The 12,495-nt window shown below is 45.3% G+C and overlaps 1 protein-coding gene across 1 annotated transcript in view; it reads right to left on the bottom strand.

Annotated features, from left to right (window-relative positions):
* The window catches only part of LOC118943876 (inactive heparanase-2), a 110,431-nt gene that overhangs the window by 16,351 nt on the left and 81,585 nt on the right, over positions 1-12,495 (bottom strand). The window contains exon 10 of the mRNA XM_036960382.2: positions 6,050-6,195. Within this exon, the coding sequence (XP_036816277.1) occupies positions 6,050-6,195 (146 nt within the window). The remainder of the gene's footprint in view (positions 1-6,049; positions 6,196-12,495) is intronic.

The raw sequence follows: 12,495 nt of genomic DNA, 5'->3' as shown, positions 1-12,495 counted from the left end.
TCCATCTCTCTCTCCATCTGTCACACTCTCCATCTCTCTCTCTCCCTCTCTCTCCATCTGTCACACTCTATCTCTCTCTCCATATATATATATATATATATATATATATATATATATATATCTGTCTCCATCTCTCTCCCTCCATCTCTCTCTCTCCATCTCTCTCTCTCCATCTCTCTCTCCACCGGTCTCACTCTCCATCTCTCTCTCTCCATCTCTCTCTCCACTGGTCTCACTCTCCATCTCTCATCTCTTTCTCCATCTCTCTCGCCATCTGTATCACTCTCCATCTCTCTCTCCATCTGTATCACTCTCCATCTCTCTCACCATCTGTATCACTCTCCAACTCTCTCTCCATCTCTCTCCGTCTGTCTCCCTCTCCATCTCTCTTTCCATCTGTCACACTCTCCATCTCTCTCTCCATCTGTCACACTCTCCATCTCTCTCTCCATATATACTGTATATATATATATATATCTCTGTCTCCATCTCTCTCTCTCATCTCTCTCTCCACCAGTCTCACTCTCCATCTCTCTCTCTCTCCATCTCTCTCTCCACTGGTCTCACTCTCCACCTCTCTCTCTCCACTGGTCTCACTCTCCATCTCTCATCTCTTTCTCCATCTGTCTCACTCTCCATCTCTCTCTCCATCTGTCTCACTCTCCATCTCTCTCTCCATCTGTCTCACTCTCCATCTCTCTCTCCATCTGTCTCACTCTCCATCTCTCTCTCTCCCTCTCTCTCTCTCTATCTCTCTCACCATCTGTCCCACCCTCCATCTCTCTCTCCATCTGTCTCACTCTCCATCTCTCTCTCCATCTGTCTCACTCTCCATCTCTCTCTCTCCATCTGTCTCACTCTCCATCTCTCTCTCCATCTGTCTCACTCTCCATCTCGCTCTCTCCCTCTCTCTCTCCATCTCACTCTCCATCTCTCTCTCTCCCTCTCTCTCTCCATCTGTCTCACGCTCCATCTCTCTCTCCATCTGTCACACTCTACATCTCTCTCTCCATATATATATCTCTGTCTCCATCTCTCTCTTTCCATCTCTCTCTCCATCTCTCTCTCTCCATCTCTCTCTCCATTGGTCTCACTCTCCATCTCTCATCTCTCTCGCCATCTGTATCACTCTCCATATCTCTCTCCATCTGTCTCACTCTCCATCTCTCTCTCCCCATCTCTCTCTCCATCTCTCTCTCCATCGGTCTCACTCTCCATCTCTCTCTCCATATATATATCTCTATCTCCAGCTCTCTATCCACCGGTCTCACTCTCCATCTCTCTCTCCATCGGTCTCACTCTCCATCTCTCATCTCTCTCGCCATCTGTATCACTCTCCATCTCTCGCTCCATCTCTCTCTCCATCGGTCTCACTCTCCATCTCTCTCTCCATATATATATCTCTATCTCCAGATCTCTCTCCACCGGTCTCACTCTCCATCTCTCTCTCCATCGGTCTCACTCTCCATCTCTCATCTCTCTCGCCATCTGTATCACTCTCCATCTCTCTCTCCATTTGTCTCACTCTCCATCTCTCTCTCCATCGGTCTCACTCTCCATCTCTCATCTCTCTCGCCATCTGTATCACTCTCCATCTCTCTCTCCATCTGTCTCACTCTCCATCTCTCTCTCCATCTGTATCACTCTCCATCTCTCTCTCCATCTGTCTCACTCTCCATCTCTCTCTCCATCTGTCTCTCTCACGGCTTCTGGTTATTGTTCACTCTTTGTCTCTACATCTCATCGTACATCAAAGAAACACTAAGCAGACACACAGAGATCCTATTCAAGTGACTTGAATAAATTCAAACAAACACTCTGTTGACAGAGAACAGAACCAAGGTTGGTCACGTCTGTATACAGAAACCAGTGTCTGTCTGTCTGTCTTCGTGTCAGACAGTGTAATCGGTCAGGCCTGGACAGTTTCTTCTGCTTAACTATTGGAGCCTTATGCCTTATGCCAAACATTGCTCAGGGCTGGGTTGGATCAGACAGAGAGAGTTGGAGGGATAGATACCCGTAGATTAGACAGAGAGCTGGAGAGAGGGATAAAGACAGTCCAGCATTTCCAAAATGATGAGGTTCTGAGGCATTAGAAGCAGTAACGTAAACAATCCTTCCCGTTGTTTGATGTTGGAGCATCGGTTCAGAGTAAAACAGACCATGCTAACCGCTAAATGTCTGGAAGGCTGGAAACCGCTAACTGGCTACCCGGATAGAATAATACAATACCCTTGATAGCAAAATAGTAATGAAACCGCCAACATAGTAAAGAGGATAGATGTTGAGATCCAGATATAAGTCCCTTGCCAGGGGCTACAGACTCCCATCATAAGAGGCGATAGTCACCGTCCTATCCTTCCAGGTGCCAGATGGAAAGCACTTGATGACAACCATTTCATGTCTGCAGATCTGTCAACAGGCTACACCATAGGTTGCAGATCAGATGTGAGGTATATCTATATCGGTGTCAGTAGATACAGTCTCTAGAGAGTACTCTTTGCGCCAAACCTGTAACTATGATAGAATAGACGACTATAGACAAATCCAATTGCTTGGAGCAGGGGACAGAGATCAAAGAAAATGTCCACCAGCAAAGACGGAAGACTGATACTCCCTTATATGTGTTAATTGTATATTTAATATATACATGTGCCTTCAGAATGTTATGTTACAACCTTAGAAAAAAGTTTTTAGAAATGTTTGCAAATTTATTACAAATAAAAAACATTTTATTAGTCACATGTGCCTTACAGTGAAATGCTTACTTATGAGCCCCTAACCAACAATGCAGTTAAAAAAAATACGGATAAGAATTAGAAATAAAAGTAACAAGTAATTAAAGAGCAGCAGTAAAATAACAATAGCGGGACTATATACAGGGGGTCAATGTGTGGGGGCACCGGTTAGTTGAGGTAATATGTACATGTAGGTAGAGTTATTAAAGTGACTATGCATAGATGATAACAACAGAGAGTAGCAATGCAAATAGTCTGGGTAGCCATTTGATTAGGTGTTCATGAGTCTTATGGCTTGGGGGTAGAAGCTGTGTAGAAGCCTCTTGGACCTAGACTTGGCACTCCGGTACTGCTTGCCGTGCGTAGCAGAGAGAACAGTCTTTGACTAGGGTGGCTGGAGTCTTTGACAATTTTTAGGGCTTTCCTCTGACACTGCCTGGTATACAGTCCCTGGATGACAGGCAGCTTAGCCCCAGTGATGTACTGGGCCGTACCCATTACCCTCTGTAGTGCCTTGCGGTCAGAGGCCGAGCAGTTGCCATACCAGCCAGTGATGCAACCAGTCAGGATGTTCTCGATGGTGCAGCTGTAGAACCTTTTGAGGATCTGAGGACCCTCTTCACGGATGTGTTTGTGTGCTTGGACCATGATAGTTCGTTGCTGATGTGGACACCAAGGAACTTGAAGCTCACAACCTGCTCCACTGCAGCCCCGTCGATGACAATGGGAGCATGTTCGGCCATATAGTCATGAGTGAACAGCGAGTACAGGAGGGGACTGAGCATGCACCCCTGAGGGTCCCCTGTGTTGAGGATCAGCGTGGCAGATGTGTTGTTACCTACCCTTATCACCTGGGGGCAGCCCATCAGGAAGTCCAGGATCCAATTGCAGAGGGAGGTGTTTAGTACCAGGGTCCTTAGCTTAGTGATGAGCTTTGAGGGCACTATGGTGTTGAACGCTGAGCTGTAGGCAATGAATAACATTCTCACATAGGTGTTCCTTTTGTCCAGGTGGGAAAGGGCAGTGTGGAGTGCAATAGAGATTGCGTCATCTGTGGATCTGTTGGGATGGTATGCAAATTGGAGTGGGTCTAGGGTTTCTGGGATGATGGTGTTGATGTACCTTATTTAAGTATTCAGCCCCTTTGCTATGAGACTCAACATTGAGCTCAGGTGCATCCTTTTTCCATTGATCATCCTTGAGATATTTCTACAACTTCATTCGAGTCTGCCTGTGGTAAATTCAATTGATTGGACATGATTTGGAAAGGCACACACATGTCTATATAAAATCCCACAGTTGACAGTGCATGTCAGAGCAAAAACCAAGCCATGAGGTTGAAGGAATTGTCCGTAGAGCTCCGAGACAGGATTGTGTCGAGGCACAGATCTGGGGGAAGGTTACCAAAAGATTTCTGCAGCATTGAAGGTCCCCAAAAACACAGTGGCCTCCGTTATTCTTAAATTGAAGAAGTTTGGAACAACCAAAACTCTTCCTAGAGCTGTCCGCCCGGACAAACTGAGCAATCGGTGGAGACAGGCCTTGGTCAGGGAGGTGACCAAGAACCCGAAGGTCACTCTGACAGAGCTCTAGAGTTTCTATGTGGAGATGGGAGAATGTTCCAGAAGGGCAACCATCTCTATGGCACTCCACCAACCAGGCCTTTATGGTAGAGTGGCCAGACAGAAGGCACTCCTCAGTAAAAGACACATGACAGCCCGCTTGGAGTTTGCCAAAATGCTCCTAAAGACTCTCAGACCATGAGAAACAAGATTCTCTGGTCTTATGAAACCAAGATTACACTCTTTGGCCTGAATGCCAAGTCTGGAGGAAACATGGCACCATCCTTACAGTGGTGAAGCATGGTGGTGGCAGCATCATGCTGTGAGGATGTTTTTCAGCAGGGAGACTAGTCAGGATCAAGGCAAAGAATGGAGCAAAGTACAGAGAGATCCTTAATGAAAACCTGCTTCAGAGCGATCAGGACCACAGACTGGGGCGAAGGTTCACCTTCCAACAAGACAACGACCCTAAGCACACAGCCAAGACAATGCAGGAGTGGCTTCGGGACAAGTCTCTGAATGTCCTTGAGTGGCCCAGCTAAAGCCAGGACTTGAACCCGATCGAACATCTCTGGAGAGACCTGAAAATAGCTATGCAGCAACGCTCCTCATCCAACCTGACAGAGATTGAGAGGATCTACAGAGAGGAATGGGAGAAACTCCCCAAATACAGGTGTGTGTAGATTGATGAGACATTTTTAAATCCATTTTAAAATAAGGCTGTTACGCAACAAAATGTGGAAAAAGTCAAGGGTTCTGAATGCTTTCCAAACAACATTATAGTTATTGCATATAGATAGTGTAGTGTGTGGAGTAGGGTGAACAGTTGTAACTGAGCTGTGTGTGTAGGTGGGACAGAGGGCATTAAGTCTGGTGCTGAAAGCTCTGCTGACCTGATACACATCCCATACGGCTGGGTTAAATGATAACCTTGAACAGGGGGAACAGGGGGACGGTGCTGCTCTTTATCTAGTCTGGCACAGACGTCCCTATTGTACCTACCCCTCCGTTTCCCCTCACCCTCCCCCCAAAACCCCCTCCAACCGGGATAAAGGACTGGCACACCTGTCACCGCCGCTTTCACGAAGAGAACAGTCCCTCACACGCCTGATAAGTGATACCTGTTAAGTTTTATGGCCTGGCCTCTGAAAGACTGAGGTGCCTGGACGACGGTTATTTATGAGCTGTAGTTACAGGCAGACTAGGTAGAATTGTGGAAGACTGGGTTATTGATGTGATTTAGTATGGCTAGAGTGGCTTATTAATGGATTCAGCCACGGGCCAATTTTTTTCGGCTGTTCAGGGGGCCGGAACTTAATTACAAATATTCTGTAGACTGCAAATTGACCACAAGAAGTCCAAACAGATATATAATGTTTGACTAAAATACAATCATTTTAAACCTTGCTTACATTTGTATACGATCACGTGTCTCTCTGTTATGCGTGGGAATTCTTGGGAACACATTTCTTGAATTAAAATCACTTGGAGCTGACTTCCTGGTGATTTTATTATGTCCAACAATTAAAAAAATATATATAGATTATATTTATTTTTTGTTGTTGAAATGTTTATAGAATGGGAGAGACTAGACACTATGCCTCAGGTGTATTGAGAATGTAACACCAAGGGAAGGAAGATGGGACAACAAAGCTATAGAAGTCTAATCTGTGATTGCTTTTTAGCCACCTGACAAAGTGGTACTTTTTGAAGCTGGTATAGTGTATTGTATATGGCTGTAGCTTTTACTTGTGGAAGCTGGTACAATGTGCGTAGATCCGTAGTTTGTCTCGTATAACCCTCCCTGGTCGTGGTTTCCTCTGCAAGCCTGCTACCCGCACTGCCAACACCCTGGGACCGACCAGACGCTTGAACACCAGGGACAACCAGTAGTCCTGGAACACACACACACACACACACACACAGACAGACAGACAGACAGACAGACAGACAGACAGACAGACAGACAGACAGACAGACAGACAGACAGACAGACACAGAGACACACACACAGGGAGGGGACACCTGTTACACAGTGAAAAACCACACACAGTATGCACAGTCAGGTAGCAAAGTAAGCATGAGATTCCACAATGATGTTGCGTGGACACAGACATGAGAAGGGCATGCGTTAGCTTAGCGGGTTAACATATCCTTTAGTGAGTGTGCTAACATTCCCATACTGTTCCATTGAGTCCATTGACTTGTCAACACCGATATAAGGTCTGGCTAAATGGTCGTGCAGTATGTCAGAACAGGGGGCTGTAGAGGTGCAGAGGTGCTAAAACACTCCACTATGTCTGACAACAGTTCTATAAAACATAAACAAAACTTAAGATACCACAGAGAGTGTGTTGAGTGAATCCACTGGATGTGAGCTCCTTAGGGTTTACAAGTGTCCAATTCAATGTAAATCACACATATCACTATTCACCTCAATTATCTGGAGGAAAAAAACATTTGGGAAAAGCAGAAAGGTCGTACGGGTGTCTACTCCTGTTTCAGCCACCATGGTCGACAAGACCAGAGGTAGAAGCTGGATACCAGATGTTTCAGTCTTTATTGAAAGAGACAATATAATACATACTCCCCTCTCCCCTACCCCCTCATCTCTCTCTCTCCTGTCCTGCCCATCTCCCCTCTCATAGCCCTCTCTCCTCCCCTCTATCTCCTGTACTGCACCTCTCCCCTCCTCTCCCCCCTCTCTCTCCTGTCCTGTCCTGTCCTGCCCCTCTCCTCTCCTCTCCTCTCCTCTCCTCTCCTCTCCTCTCCTCTCCTCTCCTCTGTCCTGCCCCTCTTCCATTTTCTTTTCTCTGCTTTCTTCCCCTGTCCTGCCCCGCCCCTCTCTTCCCTGATATCTCTTTCTCCTATTCTGCCCCTCTCCACTCTCTCTCTCTCTACCCTGTCCTGCCCCGCTCCTCATCTCTCTCTCTCCTGACCCTCTCCTCTCTGCCATGTCCTGTCCCGCTCCTCATCTCTCTGCGCTCTCTCTTCTGACCCTCTCCTCTCTGCCATGTCCTGCCCCGCTCCTCATCTCTCTGCTCTCTCTCTTCTGACCCTCTCCTCTCTGCCCTGTCCTGCCCCGCTCCTCATCTCTCTCTCTCCTGACCCTCTCCTCTCTGCCATGTCCTGTCCCGCTCCTCATCTCTCTGCTCTCTCTCTTCTGACCCTCTCCTCTCTGCCATGTCCTGCCCCGCTCCTCATCTCTCTGCTCTCTCTCTTCTGACCCTCTCCTCTCTGCCCTGTCCTGCCCCGCTCCTCATCTCTCTGCTCTCTCTCTTCTGATCCTCTCCTCTCTGCCCTGTCCTGCCCCGCTCCTCATCTCTCTGCTCTCGCTCTTCTGACCCTCTCCTCTCTGCCATGTCCTGCCCCGCTCCTCATCTCTCTGCTCTCTCTCTTCTGACCCTCTCCTCTCTGCCATGTCCTGCCCCGCTCCTCATCTCTCTGCTCTCTCTCTCCTGACCCTCTCCTCTCTGCCCTGTCCTGTCCCGCTCCTCATCTCTCTGCTCTCCTGACCCTCTCCTCTCTGCCATGTCCTGCCCGCTCCTCATCTCTCTGCTCTCTCTCTTCTGACCCTCTCCTCTCTGCCATGTCCTGCCCCGCTCCTCATCTCTCTGCTCTCTCTCTTCTGACCCTCTCCTCTCTGCCATGTCCTGCCCCGCTCCTCATCTCTCTGCTCTCTCTCTTCTGACCCTCTCCTCTCTGCCATGTCCTGCCCCGATCCTCATCTCTCTGCTCTCTCTCTCCTGACCCTCTCCTCTCTGCCCTGTCCTGCCCCGCTCCTCATCTCTCTGATCTCTCTCTTCAGATCCTCTCCTCTCTGCCATGTCCTGCCCCTCTCTTCTCTGATATCTCTCTCTCCTATCCTGCCCATCTTCTCTGCAGTCTCTCTCTCTCCCCTATCCTGCCCCACTCATCTTCTCTCCGCTGTCCTGCCCCTACCCTCTTCTCTCCTCTCTCCCCTGCCCTTCCCTTCCCATCTTCTCTCCCCTATCCTGCCCCTATCCTCTTCTCTCCTCTCTCCCCTGCCCTTCCCTTCCCATCTTCTCTCCCCTATCCTGCCCCTATCCTCTTCTCTCCTCTGTTCTCTGTCCTGCCCCCCCACCTCTCTCTCTCTCTCTCTCTCTCTCTCTCTCTCTCTCTCTCTCTCCTGTCCGGTCCCCATCTATTCCCTCCTTTTTCCTCTGTCCTGCCCCGCTCTCTCGCTCTATTTTCATGCCACTCTCCTCATCTCTTCTTTTCTCTCCTGTCCTCTCTCTCTCCCCTGTGCTGCCCCTCTCCTCTTTTCTTCTCCGCTCTCTCCCCAAAATCAACACCTCACCAGAGGTTCTGAACAACATGTGTGTGTCAGGAAGTTCCCATGCAATCCTGCATATGGCAACATTTAAGGCTTTTTTTCCCCCACCAGGCCAAGCTTTAACTTAATTTGCTACTCCGCCATCGGGAAAGCCCAGAGTACAGTAAGAGTACAGAACAGAAGTGTAAAATCTGGGCTATAGACAGGGCTATCGGCAGCTGGGAATAGAGCAGACACTAATATTATGAAGAAATCTGTAGATTCTGAGGTAAAACAAAGAGCAGTTCTTCGGGTGAAAGCCTTGGAGCGTACACTGTGGTTACATGAGTGCCTTTCTCTTGCAAGATGGACAGATAATATCAAACATTGCGGAAATTATATTATTCTCCTTTTACACTGTGTCTGGCTACGTTAGAAACTTCCGTTAGCAAAGTGCATGCCCTGCCCACCTCAGGATTTCTCCTCTTTCCAGCCAATTCTTCCCTGTTTTTGGTGGGTTGTAAATGAATTTGTCACATAAATGTTGCTGGATAGATTTATTTAAGAAGAAAAATAATGCACATTTCATCTCTTGCTTGTACAAAACACATTTTCCCGCTGATTTAATGATCGCAATCTTTGCACAGGTCGGTGCTCTTTTTTGTAACGTTAAAAAGCCAAATCTCACAAATCAATTTTTTTTGCGCATTGGTCAATTCAAGAGCAGCACGTTTAGATTATAAAACAGGGAGCTATCATTTTTCTTATACATAGTCTACACCTAATGTTTAATATGCAAGAGGATTTGACAAAAACAATCATGAAAATAAGTGAAAGCGATGATGAAAGCTACAGCAGACTGTGCGATTGTGAGGGGCGATACTTTATAACTCCGTTGGTAGCGCATGGTACTTGTAACGCCAGGGTAGTGTGTTCGATTCCCGGGACCACCCATACGTCAAATGTATGCACCATGACCGTAAGTCGCTTTGGATAAAAGTATCTGCTAAATGACATTATATAATATACAGTTGAAGTCGGAAGTTTACATACACTTAGGTAAAATCATTAAAACTCGTTTTTCAACCATTCCACAAAATTATTGTTATCAAACTATAGTTTTGGCAAGTCAGTTAGAACATCTACTTTGTGCATGACACAAGTAATTGTTCCAACAATTGTTTACAGACAGATTATTTCACTTATAATTCACTGTATCACAATTCCAGTGGGTCAGAAGTTTACATACACTAAGTTGACTGTGCCTTTAAACAGCTTGGAAAATTCCAGAAAATTATGTCATGGCTTTAGAAGCTTCTGATAAGCTAATTGACATGATTTGAGTTCATTGGAGGTACCGGTTTGCAACTGCACATGGGGACAAAGATCATACTTTTTAGATAAATGTCCTCTGGTCTGATGAAACAAAAATAGAACTGTTTGGCCATAATGACCATGGTTATGTTTGGAGTAAAAAGGGGGTGGCTTGCAAGCCGAAGAACACCATCAAAACTGTGAAGCACGGGGGTGGCAGCATCATATTATGGGGGCGCTTTGCTGCAAGAGGGACTGGTGCACTTCACAAAATAGATGGCATAATGAGGAATTAATATTATGTGGATATATTGAAGAAACATCTCAAGACATCAGTCAGGAAGTTAAAGCTCGGTCACAAATGGGTCTTCCAAATGGACAATGACCCCAACCATAGTTCCAGTTGTGGCAAAATGGCTTAAGGACAACAAAGTCAAGGTATTGGCGTGGTCATCACAAAGCCCTGACCTCAATCCCATAGAAATGTGTGGGCAGAACTGAAAAAGCGTGTGTGAGCAAGGCCTACAAATCTGACTCAGTTACACCAGCTCTGTCAGGAGGAATGGGTCAACATTTCCCCAAATAATTGTGGGAAGCTTGTGGAAGGCTACCCGAAACGTTTGACCCAAGTTAAACAATTTAAAGACAACGCTACCAAATACTAATTGAGTGTATGTAAACTTCTGCCCCACTGGGAATGTGATGAAGGAAATAAAATGTGAACTAAATCCTTCTCTCTTCTATTATTCTGACATTTCAAAAGTTTTAAAATAAAGTGGTGATCCTAATTGACCTAAAAGAGTGAATTTTTACTTGGATTAAATGTCAGGAATTGTGAAAAACTGAGTTTAAATGTATTTGGCTAAGGTGTATGTAAACTTCCGACTTCAACTGTACAGTGCATTCGGAAAGTATTTTGACCCTTTCTCTTTTTCCACATTTTATGGATTACATTTTTAACTCATCAATCTACACACAATACCCCATAAAGACAATGTAAAAACAAGTTTTTAGACATAAAAATACCTTATTTACATAAGTATTCTGACCCTTTGATATGAGACTCGAAATTGAGCTCAGGTGCATCCTGTTTCCATTGATCATCCTTGAGGTGTTTCTACAACTTGGAGTCCACCTGTGGTAAATTCAATTGATTGAACATGATTTGAAAAGGCACACCTCTGTCTATATAAGGTCCCACAGTTGACAGTGCATGTCAGAGCCAAGCCAAACTAAGCCATGAGGTCGAAGAAATTGTCTGCAGAGCTCCGAGACAGGATTTTGTCGAGGCAGAGCTGGGGAAGAGTACAACAAAATGTGTACAGCATTGAAGGTCCCCAAGAACACAGTGGCCTCCATCATTATTAAATGGAAGAAGTTTGGAACCACCAAGACTCTTCCTAGAGCTGGCCGCCCGGTCAAACTGAGCAATCGGGGGAGAAGGGCCTTGGTCAGGGAGGAGACCAAAAACCCGATGGTCACTTTGACAGAGTGGGGTATTGTGTGTTGATTGATGAGGGGGAAAAAACGATTTAAGCAGTTTTAGAATAAGGCTGTAACGTCACAAAATGTAGAAAAAGTCAAAGGGTCTGAATACTTTCTGAATGCTCTGTATAAAGACGCTGGTTGGATAGAGGGTCATTTAATGCAAATGTATTTAACTATACTCAAGTGTATATGAAAATTGTTATTTTCAAATATTATTATTCTATCAATATAATAACAAAACACATAAAAAGGCCATATATGGTTTATATATGGTAGCATGGGTCTTATATATAAAAAGTGTATGTGTGTGTGTGTGTGTGTGTGTGTGTGTATGTGTATGTATATATATATATATATATATATATATATTCAACGAAGTTTAAACATGAGTTCCCACCTAAACTGATGGATTACATTGACTTTTTGTCTGTCATTATACAATTATTTATGTGCTATAATTCAGTCAATATTTGATGGATTTCTTATTTATTTAAAAAGCATTGAGTAGCTTCATTATGCAACAATACCAGAACTATATTGTTGATCTTTTATAAAATCTTATATTCTATGAGTCTATAGATATACATATGTTGGTTTGCCTAACCTGGGCTCCAAGAGAGAAAACCCATCAGGTCAGTGAAACTTCATGACCTCCACAGTAGTCTTTCTCTGTCTGATCAGTCAGAGCTGTGTTTAATGATCAGGTTTAACCAGGCTGATCTGTGTTCCTGATTTACTAACTGAGAGAGATGGAGATGTCAATGAGTTGCCTACAGGATGTGCCCAGTTAGACATCTGAAGAGCAGGGAGAGAATCAGGGAGAAAATACACCCAGGGACGGATAGTACTGTAGATAGTCCATGGGGAGAATCTGGTAGTTTAAAGATATCAGTTTAGATATAGCGTACCGGTAGTAGCCACTTCCATGGGTAAATAGCATATAGTAGTGAGAAAGAACTGGATGGCGAAGAACTTGTGTTTGAAACATTGCAGTCAATAGAGAGGGGAGAATCTTCAGCATCTACCTAGTGAGGAAAGAGGATTTGATTTCCATAGGGGCTGGCACTATTTTTTCACGGAACCTCCTATGGTAAAATTATTTTAATCGGTTTTATAG

This window comes from Oncorhynchus mykiss, chromosome 23 (genome assembly GCF_057628025.1).
Source record: "Oncorhynchus mykiss isolate SJ-2025 chromosome 23, ASM5762802v1, whole genome shotgun sequence".
NCBI lineage: Eukaryota > Metazoa > Chordata > Actinopteri > Salmoniformes > Salmonidae > Oncorhynchus > Oncorhynchus mykiss.
Note: the sequence above shows the minus strand (reverse complement) of the source record. Positions and strands in the feature narration are given on the sequence as shown.